Raw genomic sequence first — 18,215 nt, 5'->3', positions numbered from 1 at the left:
AGAAGTTTCAATAATAGTTGATTATATTCAAGTTAAGCAATCTTAAACTGCACTCATATATAAATACATAAGGTAAAAGAAACTCCTGAAAAGGATAGAGTAAGTATATTATTTTATTAAATAAATAGCAGCAAAATACTTTGTAACAAATGAGAACGAATGAGTTGTAGCGTGTCAAACGGGTGAAAAATATCTCTTTCGCAAAATGTCACCCTCGCAAATTCTCGAGATAGTAGCTTACGCATTATAAGGAAAATGCCCATTAGCATTTTAAACATTACATGGGTGCAGTTTAAGATAATTTGATGATTTTTTCAATGAATGCCTGCCTGTGTATTCCTGAAAAATGACCTCCGTATTCACAAACATGAGAGATTACATCTTAACTGACTGCAGTTAAAAGGCAATCATAAGTGTCTGGCTCTCTCCCTATAAAGTGGAATTAAGGGACAAAATAACCTTTAAAATGTCCCCAAGCCGTTTGACGATACAACTCTTGCAAATACAGTGTTCTAATAAACTGCTGCTGGGCAGTGCCAAGTCAACCCTATCAAGATAAATTCATTTGAGTATTGTGCACACAATCAGCTGTCATTTATTTGGCCTCTTGGAACCTTGCGCCCGTTCTGTCACATGCAATTGAAGGGTCTAATGACGTCAGAGTTTTCAGAATCGGTACTGGTATTTAGTGCAAATATTTTATGTGTTAGCGTACGAGATAAGGTGTTGAATATTAATTGAATCTCGTCTGATTAATACTAGAGTTTCGCTTTTTCAATTTATTTGCTTTTCCGTACCCAAAAGGGAGATTCGAATCGTATTATTAAGATTATGGGTCCATCCGTCTGTCACTAGGCTGTATCTCAGCTATCATAGCCCAGGACAAGTATTCGTAGATCACTCCTGACCTACAATGCTTGTGCTACGCGGGGATCGAACCTGCGACTCATCACGCTTCATTGGTGACCTCAATTTCTATTTTCTTTTTGGAATATCTTCTTCTACTTGAAAGGCAAAACTGTATCATGATTTGTTGAATGTAATTTTGATTTATAATAATGTTATTCTGATTTGGAATTACAAAATGTGTGCAATAAATATAACATCATTATTCTAGTCATAAATACGTCGGTAAAATTATAACAGTCATGATGTCATCAAGTCATTCTGAATTTCCAAAGTACGTTTTAGAATGACCCTGGTAAAGTCGTCTATGCATCATGACGAAAAGTATATAAAAAACGTAACGAAATCACTCACGCAGTGAGCTGCCACCTTGGCTGCCACACGTGGACATGTGGTTTTTGAAAGTTTAATACACGGAAGGAGACCTATAAAAAGCAGTGGAACGTCTGTAGTCTATAGTATTCATATGAATACTATAAAGCTAAATACATTCAGTTCCAGTTTCAATGAAATTATTTTTGTGTTAACACAAAAATAAAGGCATGCTTTGTAACAGCACGCCTCGTCTGAAACACGGGTGAAACCTAGATAAACGTAAACTATAAAATAAATTTAAATTACGCATTCAAATAGGCTGTATTAATATTAATTAAATATTGAGAAATACAGGTTGGTGTATACAAGGCGAGTGTCGTATAAAGCCGTAGTAAAGTAATTTCAAAGTTTATTACCCAATAAAATTTATCATTACACCAGCTAGCAACTGCATTTTCAGATGTAAGGTTAGTTACTATAAAATCTGAATTACTAAAGGTAACAAAGCTATTTACTTGCTGGACTCGAATATAAGTTTATTTCAATCAATTACGTTGGTAGCAATGAAGTGCTACACAAGTCATAAAATAAATACGAATATTAATTTTAACAGTCATAGGAAAACTTCGTAATTTACAGCAAGTCACACATTTCTAAGGTCAAAAAAATACAGATAAAAGCCCAGACTCAGATTCGCACAAAGTTCTACTTTCGCTAAGTGCCTTTGCTAGAGAAAACCCACGCGTCAGCAAAACAGCGCCATTCACAAATTGGTGTTCTATAATAAAACGCATCACGATGCACAGTCATCAATATCTTATCTCTGAACAGTTACTCAGTTTGGACGATAAACATATTGGCTTTACCGATGAAATCACGCAAATAAGCGAAAGTAAAGTAGAAAATTGTCATTGTAAAGTATCTTGCATTAGGAAGTTTTATAGATCTGACTAACAACTGAAGCCATAATAAGAATACTCAAGAGATTAAGTAGAAAAACATTGATAAGCATTAAATCCAAGGAAACATAAAACAGATCGTAAAGCATGCACAAAACGTTGAAGAAATTTTGCCTCAGTCAGAACGTAGACATGATCAAGACATAACCCCCCCCGTCGAGACGCCGTCGCGAGTGCACGCGTTTTTTAACTCTCCGCGTAAAAAAAAACAAAATAAATAGTTTTATGAAATAAAACAAATAAATAAATAGTAAAATAACAATATACATAGTGATAACAACTTTAGTGATATATAACTTAACTCAGTGATATAAATACAAACCAGTTCATAAAAAAAGTGATACAAAACAAAAACTTTAAATCGCCATTTTGTAAAAAATTGTGCAGTGAGTCGCGAGTGTCGCGAGAGCCGCGTTGAGTGTCACTCAAGGTCAACTCTGCTATTGGCTCTTTCAAAAGCTATAACAAGAAAATATTAACCTGAAGTACTATTTCGTAAATTTTTTCATATAGCTCGCAGCTAAGTGGCAATAACGCTTGCATTAAATTTATGTTCCCTCAAGGTCCCGAGTTCGGATTCAGCATTGATCACGAATTCTTTTTGAATGTTATTTGGAATTTAAAGGACTTTGAGTCAAAAAATACACAAAAAAATCCAAAAAATTGTTGAAATTGAAATTATTGTTCGAGAATAATAATATCATGCCGCTTAATAGAACGCCACCTGCTTCCCCGAACACCAAAACTAACAACAAGACCTCTACTATGAAGAATGATTCAGAAACCGGTAATGAACCTAAGATAACTACCCGAAGTCGATCGCGAAAGCGAGGTAGTGATGAGGAGTTCATGAATTCACTTGCAGAATTAAGAAAAATTGTAACTGAATTTAAAATTGAACAAAATAATAAACTCGACGCCCTGCAAAACTCTATAAATGACATTCGGAGACAAAATGAAGGAATTGTTGACACCGTAGAACACCTGTCGAATGAGTACATTGACCTCAAGAAGAAATTTGAGAGTTTGGAGAATGATAGAAAAAATAGCATAGAGTATATTAAAACCCTGGAAACAAAGATTGACACTTTAGAAAAGGGTCAGAAACAGACCAGCATAGAAATAAAGAATATCCCGCCTAAAACCTCGGAGTCCAAACAAGACCTCATTACACTTATTCAAAACATTGGGAATACTATAAACCTACCTATACAAAAAAACGACATAAAAGACATATTTAGAATAAATAGTAAGACACCCGAAAACAAACCCATTATTGTTGATTTTACTACTACTATTATGAAGGAGGAAACTCTAGAACACTGTAAAAAATTTAACAATCAGCACATAGATAACAAGCTCAACACCTCGCACTTAAGAATAGCTGGACCTTCAAAGAATATTTATGTGTCAGAAAACCTTACTGCAAAAAGTCGGAGACTATTTTTCCTGGCACGCGACTTTGCGAAGACTAACGACTATAAATATTGTTGGACAGCAAGCGGAAAGATTTTTATGCGCAAGAAACAAGGAGCTTTAATTATCCGTATTAGTGAAGAACAAGATTTTCATGGTTTGAAAACACAAATTTGACTATACATAAGTTTGCTTTTTAATATGTTTATATTACTTGCGTTAAATTTTGATTTTGCATTATTTTTTATTATTACTTTAGACTATCTATTTTTAATTAATACACAACTGATTCTTACTACTAAACACTTTTATAACACATTTACAAACACATATACACACACATATACACACACATATATAATAAAAACACAAATATTCACTACTTCTTACTCATCAAAACATTTTATTGTGAGGAAGCTCTATTTGAAAAGGTACATTTGCAAAAATAAGCGCATATTGGTCATTATCGCAAAAAAATATGGATAACTTTACACTTAACTTGAATAACGACTTAGACTCGGTGTCAGTCGCGCGCTCCGGAATATGTGAAATTGATGATTGCCCCTCACTGGCCCGAAAAATGTCAAAACCCCTCAAGATTATCGTACAAAACATACGCAGTATAAACCGTAATCTCGATAATTTTCAAACATTATTAGTGAGATCTAAAACTCACTGGGATATTATTATCCTTACAGAATGTTGGCTAAACAATAACTCTATCATTCCATACAAGGTTACCATGCAAGGTTATGATTCTTTTGCTACGACCAAAAACAAGACTCAAAATGAAGGTGTAGTGATATTTTATAAAAATAATCTTAACTTCATAACATCAGAGCCAGAGGTATTAGATGCAAATTGCCTGCTACTTAAATTAAATCAAGATACATTAATAATTGCTATTTATCGTCCTCCCAGTTACAAAAACATAGACAATTTTTTAAACACGCTTGATGAATGCATTCAAAATAACGCATCTGTCAAAAATATAATTGTAACTGGTGATATAAATATCGATATTGCTTTTGGTACACAAGATCAGAGATCACATTCATATCTTAATTTAATGTCATCTCACGGTTTATTGCCAGCACATATACTCCCTACTCACAGTAAGACTTCCCTAGATCACGTAATGCTAAAGACTAAATTACCCGCTCATTGTTTTGTTGCTCAAACAACTATTACAGATCATAACTGTGTACTATTGTTCTTAGAAGCTAAAGTAAAAACTCAAAATATTAGGACACAACAGCGAGTCAACATAGACGGGCTAAACGACAGTATATCGAAAATTGATTTTAAGCCATTATTTAATATTACTGATGTAAACGTAGCCACAGACTTATTTATAAATTCCATTTCCCAAGCCATAGCCCATAACACAAAAACTATAACTACAAATAGACGAAAAATAATAATAAAACCATGGATTACACCCGGATTATTAAGATGTATGCGAAACCGAGATAAATTATATATTAAGGCTAAGAAAACACCGGACTGTGATGTAGCGCAGACTACATATAGACGTTACAAATTATTCTGTAATAATGTTCTTAAAAATGTTAAATTAAATTATGAACGCGATTTAATTAAGACAGCAGGACGAAATAACAAACAACTTTGGGATGCTATCAAAACAATAACATACACTAAAAAATCAAACGATAACTCATCTCAGCTTCTTTCTAAAAATGACCCCAAGACCTCTGTTAACAATATAAACACGTTCTTTGCAAGCATAGGAAAAAAATTGGCCGAGAAACACGATTGCCGTCCTAACACCTCAAAACCAATCAACTCATTTAGTAAATCAATAGTACTTCTGCCTGCAACCGAACAGGAAATTAAACTACTAATACAAAACTTAAAAAATAAATGTGCTGTAGGTTTAGATAGCATTTCAGATTACATTCTTAAAAAATACATAGAGATAATCACACCACCACTAACTTATATTTGCAACCTGTCTCTTTCTACGGGAGTCTTTCCGAAAGATTTTAAAAAAGCCAGAATTACGCCGGTATTTAAAAACGGAGATAGGTCATGTGTAAATAACTATCGTCCTATAGCTATTCTTCCAACATTATCAAAGGTATTAGAACGAATTATGAACTCCAGACTTGTAGACTTCTTAGAAAAAAACAATTTGTTATCATCGACACAATTTGGATTCCGCGTAGGTCGGTCGACGTCGGAGGCTGTACATCAACTAACTGATTTTATTGCTACAAACTTAGACAATAAACAAAAAGTCATTACAATATTTTTAAATTTAGCTAAAGCCTTCGACACCGTATTGGTACCTAATTTATTATGTAAACTCGAAAGTCTCGGCGTCAGAGGCCTTCCACTGAAACTTTTTAAGGACTACCTTCAGGGAAGAAGACAGGTTGTTAGGGTGGGTGATTGGACGAGTGACGAGCTACCGGTTGAATATGGCGTACCGCAGGGCAGTATCCTCGGCCCTACCCTATTTCTAGTTTACATAAACGAACTATGTCAAATAAACATCAAAAATGGTAAACTTATCTCTTTCGCTGATGACACTGCCCTGCTCTTCCATGCTAATACATGGGAAGAGGTCAGTCAGTTGGCCCAAATAGGATTCAACCAAGTGACACATTGGCTAAAAGAAAACATTTTAACTTTAAAACAAAATTTATTACTTACAGCAATAAAAACCTTAATCATCCTGATCTCCATATCATAGCGCACTCTTGCCGCTTACTATCTACCACTACCTCATGTAGCTGCCCTAAATTAACGAAGACAAGTTCAATAAAATATCTAGGTATCATTATAGATGAGAAACTTTCTTTCCAACCACATTTAGAAGCGTTAATTGGTAGAACGCGTAAACTCATATATATTTTTAAGGCACTACGCCATGTAGCTGATCAGATGATCATTAAATCAGTCTATCTTGCGCTATGCCAGTCACTATTGGCGTATTGCATAACTTCTTGGGGTGGTGCTGCAAAATCTTTTATGATTAACCTTGAGCGGGCTCAAAGAGCCATCCTCAAGGTAAGCCAATTTTTACCTATTCGGTACCCAACTCATGACTTATACCAAAACCTAAAAATTCTAACAGTGCGTCAAATATTTATTTTGGCCACAATTCTCAAGCAACATTCTGAAATTCAATTTGATAAAAAACAAATGTCAACTAAAAGAATAAACTCTACGGTTTGTGAAAGAATGCGTTGCAACAATAGTCTCTCACAAAACTTCTACATGTTTCTGGGTCCGTACTTATACAATAAAATAAATAAAGATTTACAAATTTATCCACTTACAAGGGCGAAATGTAAAGAAAGAGTAAGTTCTTGGCTGCATGAATTAGACTATAATACCACTGAGCAATTGTTAAAACCTATTAACTAAGAGTAAGAAAAAATAATAAAAATAAGGAACAACTTGTACCAACACCCACAACATTACACTCACAATCACGCGGAAACTCACGCATTCACACAGTCATATACACACACACACACACACACACACACACACACACACACACACACACAAACCAATTGAAACTTCCAGTTATTCGTCCATATAAATTACTTTTATACTTTAATTTTATTATAATTCTACTATAACTTTATATAGAGTTTAATTTTAAGTTTATGTTTAAATTGTTGATCTCATAATAAGTTATAAATTAGGCTATTTCACATTTTGTTTAATAATTAATAAGACGTAGGAATAAACGACATTGTCTCCTCGGAGGGTAGCCTGGTGATCTGTAACACAGGTCTTACCTATCACAGACACCAGTCTCTATTTTAGTACACAAAATAAGTACTGTAACATTATGTGATAATGAGAAAAATAAACATTTTTTATTTTTTTATTATTATAACAATCTTTGTTTGTTGTTATAACTTCAATTCGTATCAACGTTCTATTAATCACCATACCTAAGATACAGCCTGGTGACGAACGGATAGACAGACGGTGGACCCTCAGCAACAGAGTACCTTTAACCTTTCACCTACTGGACCCTCAAAAGGGCAACCTATTGAACCTATAATCGCCTCATCTAATCCAGTACCATTCTGAGAGATCGCAGCTTTGTGTACAGATAGACAAATAGTCATTGACCCATAAAAAGTCATGGATTTCGAACTAAATTAATTGATTCGCCATCACCGGTGTTTCAATAAGAATAATCCCTCATTAAATATCGGCTAAATAGAATTAAGTAGTATGCTGCCGGATGGTAGACCTATAAGAAATGTAAAATTTATTTTAATTTTTACCCTGGACTCGTGGATGCCATGGAAATGAATTTGATATTCGTATAAAATATAATTTTAGAGAATTATTTTAACCAACTCTGTTCGTGTTATTTTAAAGAAATTGTCCACAGAGGCCCCAACCTCAAAAGTTCATTTGAATTCCATTTCCATAGCTACTAGATACTACTTACTCTACGCACATAAATAAATTTATGTGTCAGCGCATACTGTCACTGTCAGTAACAAATATTTTTTTATAAATTAAATTAAAATAAAAACCTATGGTTAAGAAACCTAGTAAGTCCGATAAAAATAGTATCAAGGCAGACGTCATCGTACTAGGATGTACGCTCCCCGGTATTGTGGCGGCTCACAAACTGAAGAGGAAGTTCGGAGACACCATGGACATCATGGTCCTAGACCTCGGTGGAAATAAAATAGTTGACACTAAATGTAACGTCGCCTTTCAAGACAAGGATGACCCTAACATGTCACCTAGGAGAATGCCTAAATATGACCACACAGCGAGAGAAATCTTAGACAACGTAGCCCGGTTTTATCTGGTGCAGTATGCGAAAGAGTTAAGGGTGCCTTTACCTGATGCCATAATTAACCCTGGAAGGCAATCAGTTGCCCAAATACATCTAACGATGCCAATAGTGGCTGACGAGGTTAACGAAGACCAAGAGTTGGAAGAAAAACTTCCCTTACAAAAAGTTTTTCAATATGGTGATGGTAATACTGTAGAATTCGAAAATGATTTTCATGATTTCGAGTATCTAAACTTTTTGGAAAAATTCGAACTGAATCAATACCAAACATTCTTGGATAAAAGTATGAGAGAATTGTTTCAAACTAATATGATAAATTGGGCGAGTGAACGAAAGATTCTGTTGTACTACGATCAGACTACCATGGAAAAAAACATTTGTGAAACTCTTTTATTCTCAACTTCTAGAGAAATTATGAGGACCACAGTCAGACTTGTGTGTGGAGCCCCCGCTAATAGTGTTTCTCTTCTGTTTTATCTGCACCAGTGTTACAGAACAAGTAGTGCCACGAACCACCTCGGAGGGTTAAATACAAGGTTCCGAGAAAAGCTTCTTGGACATTGCCGAAAACGTTTGTCAAACAAACTTCAGCAAAGCGTTGCTGACATCACATTGAAATCAATATCCATTAAAGAGATCCGCACATATTCTGAACAGGTCATCTTAGAAACGATAAAAGGTGAGACTACTTACATTTGTAATTTGCTTGCGATGGCCTTAAAACCAGATCAGTTACACAACATTCAAGTTGAGGATCAGTTGTTATCTGATGACAAGGCAGGTTTAGCCAAAGGTATGATACCGGGACGAGGGAAGAAGTTTAATGTGCAGTATGCAAGAAACTTTTGGACCAAACAAGGGTATAGTGGCGATATATTCAGCATGCGCGGACCAATCATTTGGGCTATGGAGAAACCGAGAATGTCATCAACAGGCAGCTTAGAAAAGTACGCAGGTTTGATTGGGTACCTCATGGTGAGGGACGATGGTACAGATTCTAAGGAAGCAGTCTTGGAGCAGCTGGTCAAATTATTCGGAGAGGAGGCGGCTACTCCCGTGAGTTACAAAGAAACCCCCATAGCGGATATTTACATTCCGCGGTGTGGGGATTATGTAGCTTTGCGGAAATTGACTAATGAAGGGAGCCCAAAGTTTTTAGAATGGGGAGCGCTTGATATTTTTGCTGACGGGGACGTGGCCGCTGCTTTGGAGGCTGGCCACACTGCGTACTTGCATCTGCTAGGCTGCTTGCGTCCTCAGGCTCAGTCGTACGAAGACATCATCGTGAGTGACTGGCCAACGTTCCTCAGCGGCAGCCCGGTCAAAAGATGGATGTCTCAGTTCAATGTGATATCTGGCATCAAGTTAACAGTGTACTCCGCTGCGCTATTAATTGGCATTAAGCTGATTCACTCTTATATGCGTAAATGAAGGATGTTTTATGTAGTGTTTAGTGTTTTAGATTTGTATTTCAATAAAGGTTTTTTTCGATTACATTGTTTCTTTTAAATTACAACAATTTCTTTGTGATATTATATTGATTTACTTTTATAGTTTATGAAGTACTTATAGAACGGTGTTATAAAAATAACAAAAATACACCTACAAACCTTACTACCTTAATTAGTAGGTACTTTAAGGACATTTTACGTATGCCAGCCGCGTCCCGTTTACCTGTGGACTGTATGAGACTGAGTAGGGCGACCTCCACGCTGTAGCAACAAGGGCATGGCCAGACAATCAGGTCAAGTACATTAGATTGTACCATGACTCACTAACAACCATTTTTTGTGTCATTGAATTCTTACGTACGCTTATCATGTATTTGTGAGATTCGTTAACGTTGCACGAGGAATTTATTGATGGTAGATTAAGAATTAGGTAACATTTCAAAGGCCAGCTAACTAAAAATTTTGCTTCGATTCCCAGGTCATGACGTAAAGCTTGATAATATTCTTTTATTGTTAATTAAAATACTTAATAGTGTATTTTTAGTCTTATCAATCCACTAGTTGATACTTTTGCTATAACTGAAATGACAGGCGTTTTGTTATAATTTGTCCTGTTATTATTTTTATAAACACACATTTTTAACATAATCATTAGAATCTTTTCTATGTGTAAAAAAGGTCACTTAGTAAAAAAACCATTAATTAAACTGCGCCTTGGTGAAGAAGATTTAGAAGTGGTTGAGTTGAGTTTTGCTATCTTTATTTTTAAAGGCGTTTGTAAAGTAAATCAATAAAATTGTTGTTGTCGCTCATTTGAAAGCCAAAAGATATTAGAAACATTTATTTGAACGTAATACAATATCAATTTATGTAAAAAATATTGGAAAAAACTTGAAAATCTTAGTAAATTATTTAAAATGCAGAATACAAAGACAAATACACGCGGAAGAAATCCTTTGAACTGCAGTGAAACGCTAACGCCTTCTAATATAAATCTTATCATTTCGGCTGCAACTGATAGCATAGTTTATGTAGTTTCGTATACTTTAAATATAGTTGTCTTTTTTATTATCTTACAAATACATACTATCTATTTCATCAAAATAATAAGTATCTATCACTATTCGACACTAAATATTAAGTAAAAAAATGACTATTATACAAGTAGGTACTAAAACGTATTTATTTACTATTCATTTTCAATTAGTCGTCAACCTTTAAATACCGGAAACACTTCCGAGAAAAACCACAAAATGGCGTATCGGAACAGGAAGTGAGAACTATTGTTTTTATTTATCATGCTCTGGCGGTTTCTAATTGTAACAGTTTTTATCTTACGTAGAAATGTTTCTTGTGTTCTGTTTTTTTTTGTTATATCTTCTATGTTTATTTATTCTTTGAATTATTTTGCCGGACAGCTGACGTATACCTACAATAAGATGAAACGTTATGGATATTGAGTCAAACCAGTATTAAGACCACATACTATTATAAGTTTTTCTGCGCTTCTTCTTCTTCCCAGCCATAATCAGAATCACAACTGTTTATACATCAAAATATGTAGTTGATCTTAAAAAAACCTTTAGGATTCCTTTAATAATTGACACGATTTGAATTACTTTAATTTTATGTAGGAACTGTCTGAAAATTAAACCACAGCAAACCTTGCCAGTACATTATCATTTATTTAACCAAGACCTTTATACTGTCTTAGTTCAAAAATGATCAAGGTACGAACGCTTGCATGATACTGTCAGACGTAACATAACATAACAGACTCGTTCCACGAATAATCAACACGCGTATCCGTAAATGCGTGCTCAGTGACGTAATCAATACTGACAAGTAAAATTAAGCTGTCTTTCTAATGGGGATAATGACGAAAACCGCTGAACCTATTTTGATAAGATTTAAATAATAAAAACAAAATAACTTATCTATTGATAGAAAGAAAAAAAGAAAAGTTTTATTCTTCTTACATAGAAACACTACAACTTAACAAAACAAATGCAATTTCAGAAAACTTTGGCATCGTTTTAAGCTTGTTTACAACCAATCATAACTCTCTATTTCTTCCCAAAGCAGTCTTAATTATATAGCGACATTCCATCATGTAAGTATAATTGTAACAGTAGGTCGAAGTCACGCAAGTCACAATAGGCTGGCATAATAATTAGACATACTGACCTAGGTTATGCAAGCACTTTCCAGTCGCTGCGACCAAATAGATATATTGTATAACGATTTATGACGTATCCAGCGTGCCTGTACCTCGTGCGTGCGAATGCGTGGGGCGTGGAGAACTTGATGGAGTTGACGCATGGGTTTTTTTAGGTTCAAATTTAAGAATCTATATATATATAAAAGTGATTCCCTATTTCCCTTGGTCACGGTATGACGCTTGAATGGCTGGACCGATGTCGCTAATTATTTTTGTTGTATAAATTGTTATTGTCAAGATAAGGTACCTAGATATTTATGAAAGAAAAAATGAAGAATTGCATGAAAAATTAGAAATTTTAAGAATACACCACGTTATTAAGTAATCCTGACTTTTGTTACGATAGTGATTTGTAGGATCTATCTCCGCCCCCAACAATATAAATTTTTTTGTTTGAAGTTTCCGTAGTATTCATTTTTCGTGTTATATCGACACATAAGTGAATATAGAAAAACGTCACGGAAATCCTGAAAGTTGCAAACTCGCTTTACTCCAAATTTATGATAACTCAAAATATACCTTTTGTAAAATCGATAGGATTTTTCATTATTATAATTTAAGTCTCAATGACATTCTTACTGGGACTTATTCTAAAACTGGCCGTTATGGTATCGTAACAGTCCAAAGGCAAGAGTCTTTTGCTGTGACTAATTCTAGATTCAATTGTTTAATTGATGTCGACATCATCCTTATCTATTACATCTGTTATCAAGGTTTGAACCTTCAAGAGTTCATGGGCTTCACACGACCTGACTATGACTATGACCAGCCGTTCTTTCCTGTAACATTACGGAAGCTAGCTACTGACCGTGTATGTATTCTATTTGCGAGTTTATTGCTTGTATAGGTAATGAATAGTAAGTTAATTGGCTATGAGGTAATATGTGAGTAATTGAATAGAGATGTTTTTCGTTTTTATGTTAATTTTAAGGCTAGAAACTGATCTAAGTTTTTGACCTTTGGGTCTTGAGGCACACGACTATAGAAAGTTTATGAATAAAAATCAGCTCTACACTGCAAATACATGAAATCATTCGAAAATGTAGGGGAGTATCATGGAAGTTAAAGTAATGGTTTTCTTTTACTTTTAGACTAGACTAGCTGTCCCAGCGAACTACGTACCGCCTTACAGTCGATGACCAAGTGGAGACAAAGTATTAAGGGTGGACAACATAAAATTTGGTAAAGCCATTTCGAAGGAGTACAGTAACTAACATCGTGACACGGGTATTATATATATTAGAAGATAAGACCCAACCTGCGATGACAATAAGAAAATTCTGATATAAACATATGTAGACATATAAGTAACAACGAAAATAAGAAGACTTGTGTTTCTTCGTTCAATAAAATTCTGTTTACGTGTATTCCACACGCAACTTCGTCGAAAGACTTAGTGTCATGCTACGCTTCAGGGAAACTGCGATGTGTGGGCGCCGATGACAACAATACCAGATGTATGTATAACAGTCAACAACTGCGTGGAATGATAACATTTTGACTTAGCGTTGCGTAATAAGTGATGTATTAGGGAGATGGGAGGCTTGGACGTGAAAACAATCGTTGTAGTCATACTCAGTGGAGGATAAGGCTTTGCAGATGTTGAAGAGTACGCCGCAATAATGCACCATCCAAACTATTTTCCTCGTTTCCCAATATTTTACTTCTAGTGAATCATTATTTGGTCCAAAATAAACTATTAAGGTACACGCAAGTTGTTCAATGGAATATGTGCTGAATTGCCTGATGAATTATTAGTAGGTAACTTTCAGGCTTTCGCTACTATTGAACCAAATAGTTAGCAAAACGTTCTCCTTCGTCCATTTATCCTCATACAAATTGAATATCGTCTTGAACTCCACGTGAGTGACACCAGAATGACAGTGATAATAGAGTTTTGAGGCTATTATTCAATTGTTTCTGATAATTGCTAACGAGTGCGGCTCGAGCGTGTCCAATACCATCACACAACGAGATGAGAATGTCCACATTTAAGACGTTTGTCTTCTTTGTTTGACAATATTTTTTAAGCATAGGCTCACGTGTAACGTTTTTTTGCTGATTTCGTGGTAAATTGAGATATTGTAAGTTTTACAGTTTTTTTTGGGAAATGAGCCGAATTTTGTCCAACATTTTTTAATGATTTTCTGGTTAGGAATTGATAAGTCACATCAAAAAAGAAACCCAGAATCACAAGTAGCGTTTGAGTACGTGCAAGTAGTCATACGACCTTTTTTCTATGAACATCGCCTAGTTTTGACTTATATGTCTAAAAACTATCGTTTTAACAGTTTGTATCCCTTCTGTGTGATCTAGTTAGTGGGCCTACTTAAGTATGAACTGTTTTGAGGACGTGCGCCTCATATAAAGGTCGGAGATGTGTCGTGCACGTGACTACACTGATTTCCTAACAAGGTCGGAGTGCGAGCTGCCTGATGAGCTGCATAGGATACTTCGATACTATTTACAACGCTTATAGAACATGTTTTAATAGATTACAGTGATGTTGTAAATATACTCATGTAGATACATCTTTCCAAAAAATCATATTCTTTAGCCGGCAGATGACAATTTCGCATATTTTTTTGCAGTACCTAATTTTCTGTTTCTTCTTTCAGAAAGTTGTCAACTCCTATGCAATAATAATCGAAACCTCGAAACTGTTTTGGTTTTTTATTTGAATTTGATCCTTTTCTATTTAAAAGTGATATTATCGAACCAAATTAAGATCGCTACGCGTTCTAATGTTATCAGCTTCGTAAGCTGCTGATCGAGCGTAGTTCCAACTCGTGTCACTGCACGTATTAGCTCTCGTATCGAGTTGAAGAGTAACAGTTTAATCATGCCACTGTAAGTCTACTGGGCGAAGTCTGATACCTCTTCACCGGTCTACATCATTGAGCCAATAACACGCACGTGTTAATAGAGCCTCTTCAATAGACCAAAGCATAGGGAGGAAGTAAGTTCCTATAACAACATTAAAATTAATCATCTTATCATTATGAAAGCTAAAACTTAATAACATCCGCCTTTTACATTAAGGACTACTATTCAAATTGTGTTTTGATATATTTGACAAAAGAACTCCGCCTAAATTATGATTATACATAAAATATTATTTCAAGACATCTAATAACATTTTCAATCACGTTTCGATATTGAATCATGTGTTAATTCTATGAGGAAAACCATGGACCACCCTGAAAAGAGCATGGTTGAGGAGGAAAAGGTTAAAGTCATTGATAGAGACCTCGTTTGTCCTAAACAGATTTTTATTATGGAGTAATCTAAAATGGAAGGTTCTGGATAGTACCTAAGTAGAGTTTTAATGGAACTGTTTTTATTGGCAGTAGATTTCAGTATTTACAAAAGAGATGTCGATTGTGAGCGGGACGATTTTTTCAGTAAATACAAAATGCAACAGTGCAACTTTATTTTCTGGGTTTCACAATTGTCAAAATATGCTTTCCGAAGTAATTGCCAGACCAGAAGCCCTCTTATGTAAAAAAAAAATCGGAATGTAAGAACTGATGCAAACGTTATCAAAACTAACATAATAATTATTATGAGGTTCTGTTCAACAAAAGGTCTTCACTGCCGTGAGAGAATCGAGTGTAATTTTCATGTTGATAATTCATTATTTAAGATACTGTATGGTGTTAGTAGTATTCGGAATCTCACGAGATCATTACTGAATTGAAATCAGATAGCTGTGGGCCGAACCGAAACCGATTTGCTTCTATTTTTCATTTTGCTTCGAAATTTATTAGGTTCTCGATTCGGCCCTTAAATTGCATTATAGAACCAAACCAAGAGCAATCCAGTGATATCAACGTAGTCAATTGTGGATCATACGTAGTTCCAGGTCGTTCCACTACACAAATGGCGCTACTGTCGTATTCCAGAGTATCAACTTGATCTCAATAGATTTGAAACGTATTGTACCTATACACAACGATAGCATCAAACGTAATGATTTCAATTAATTCGACATCGTACTAAATTTAGAGATAAACATTTACGTATCACAATTACTACAAAAACAGTTTTAAAACAAGTAAAAAGGTTACCTTGGTTCCGACCGTGGTTTTTGCTGAAACAATTTGTGGTCGCCAATCAACTAAAACTAAGATAAAAGGCCGATCTTTATTTGTCTTATCTATGTCAGCCACAGCTTAAACTCATCAAAGACCATTAAAATGTACGCACCGAAAAACAACTTAATTAACGTCTCGTAACAAATATTTGAGCTCATAGAAAATTCTTTAGAAACTGAATAGAAACAATGCCTGTGATAATGAAATGACAAATATAGAAACATGTTGATTGATACCCAAACTAAGACTTCTACGTTTCTGCGTCATAACTTATAGACAAAACTATATTGACATGTTGAAATCCCAAAATAGATCTACCTAATGTCATCTCCATTACAGACATTGTTTGTTTTTAAACAGTCTGTGAATAGATGTCTCCACAATTTTTACATTAAAAATTAACACTTGTCAGCCCCATTTAAATACCTAGAAGAGCCAGTCACTCTATAAGATGAACACGACAGTGTCAAGGTCTGTTTGATTTTATTTCTAAATATTCCCTGAGGGTTACATCTGTCAAAGCCTTACTTTTTCAAAAAAAGTTTATTATTTTACTGCATAATGGTAAATGTATCTAGTGTGTCAACGGATAGACCATTGATGTTTCTTTAAACTGTACATCTAAGGAGCACTTAATTTTAACTTCTACCAAGGGTATGCGAGGAAAATCTGTTGTACAAAGATATATGTGCCGAAACTGAAAATGGGCATTACTATGAAATGCTAAGATGCATTGCGAAGCTTTGGAATGGCTGGTTATGTCGCCATCCTCGCAATCCAGATCCCCCACAAGAAGTCCTTCGCTTGTATTGTGTGCGCAAAAACCTAACTCTGCAGAGCCGTTTCCACCAGAACTGCTCTGACCGAGGCGAGGTATATAAAGCGATTCTATTAGTTCTTTACAAACACATCTCGCGCTATGATTCTTCGAACACGTCTGGTAGAAACTTAGCCTTATTTTATCCATAGATAACCGACATACATGCGGGCAGAGAATATAACACATTCATGTAAATAATATTGATATCTTTAGACAGTACAGGTCACCTCACCATGCGAGCCGATATAAATTCCTAACATAACAAATGCATACGAGGGAATTGTGTGGGAAATGTAAACATTCGATATGCCTTCCAAAACTCCACAATTGTTATTATTAAGTGTCAAAATAGAAATCGTATAGTTATAACAGATTTTATTACATTATTTTAACGTTTTATTGTAGGATAACACGCGACGTTTTTGTATTATGTTTTCATGAATTTTATTAGGTACGACTGTGTTTTCTAAAACTGAATGTTTTATGTTAACACTGGCTCCTGAACAAAAGTTATAGTGATAAATTCATCTACGAAAGACGTCGTACTAGCAGGATGACGATGTAGTACAATCTTCAATGAAGTGCTTGCGTGACTCAGAAAAAGTCTAAATCCATTTTTCAATTAATAGAGATTAAGTAGTTGATTTCAAAGTGTTATCTGTTCGAATACTTATGCTTCTTTTAATGACTTGCAGTTAATATGCAATACGTTTCTACTGCGTCATGATTAACGTGCCTATCAATAATTATTTACATAGGTATTGTTTGCTGGTTGGGCTATAATTTTAGCGATAAGAGAATAGGGAACACACCAACCAATGCTCATTTGGGTTCTCTTCTACTACTTCTACTACTACGATTGATCGGATGGATCGCCAGACTTGACCCAAGCGAATTTCGTTGTTTTTCTCTTTCTAGAAATAAATGCTTGCGAACTATAACTGTATACGTAGTAATGAACCAGCTTATGGGGAACAGTGTAATCTTCTTTTAATAACAGAGGCTAGTACAATTACTACAAAAGTACCAATGACTGTCATTTGTTTGTGATAAAACTATTATGATTCAATCGTCATGTCTGTTGCCAACCCATCCCAGTATGTTTAATGACTACATAATTACTCGTTGGTGATATAAAGAGAGATGATCAAACCCTAGGAAAACGAATGGAAATGCAAACACATTTTGAACGCCTCACCTTATATTTCTGAAAGACGCAT

General features: G+C 35.0%; 2 protein-coding genes across 2 annotated transcripts; both read left to right on the top strand.

Moving 5' to 3' along the window:
• Nucleotides 1-2,882: 2,882 nt before the first annotated feature.
• LOC113502092 lies at nt 2,883-3,773 on the top strand. Its single transcript, XM_026883473.1, has one exon. The coding sequence runs from the start codon at nt 2,883-2,885 to the stop codon at nt 3,771-3,773; it is 891 nt and encodes a 296-aa protein (XP_026739274.1).
• A 4,227-nt stretch (nt 3,774-8,000) lies between these two features.
• LOC113501888 lies at nt 8,001-9,899 on the top strand. Its single transcript, XM_026883187.1, has one exon. The coding sequence runs from the start codon at nt 8,137-8,139 to the stop codon at nt 9,835-9,837; it is 1,701 nt and encodes a 566-aa protein (XP_026738988.1). The 5' UTR covers nt 8,001-8,136; the 3' UTR covers nt 9,838-9,899.
• Nucleotides 9,900-18,215: the final 8,316 nt, after the last annotated feature.

This window comes from Trichoplusia ni, chromosome 16 (assembly GCF_003590095.1).
Source record: "Trichoplusia ni isolate ovarian cell line Hi5 chromosome 16, tn1, whole genome shotgun sequence".
Classification (NCBI taxonomy): Eukaryota; Metazoa; Arthropoda; class Insecta; order Lepidoptera; family Noctuidae; genus Trichoplusia; species Trichoplusia ni.
Note: the sequence above shows the minus strand (reverse complement) of the source record. Positions and strands in the feature narration are given on the sequence as shown.

Bases quoted from the DNA above. Each gene is read 5' to 3' on its own strand.
- LOC113502092 (XM_026883473.1), top strand. From the start codon at position 2,883: ATGCCGCTTAATAGAACGCCACCTGCTTCCCCGAACACCAAAACTAAC.
- LOC113501888 (XM_026883187.1), top strand. From the start codon at position 8,137: ATGGTTAAGAAACCTAGTAAGTCCGATAAAAATAGTATCAAGGCAGAC.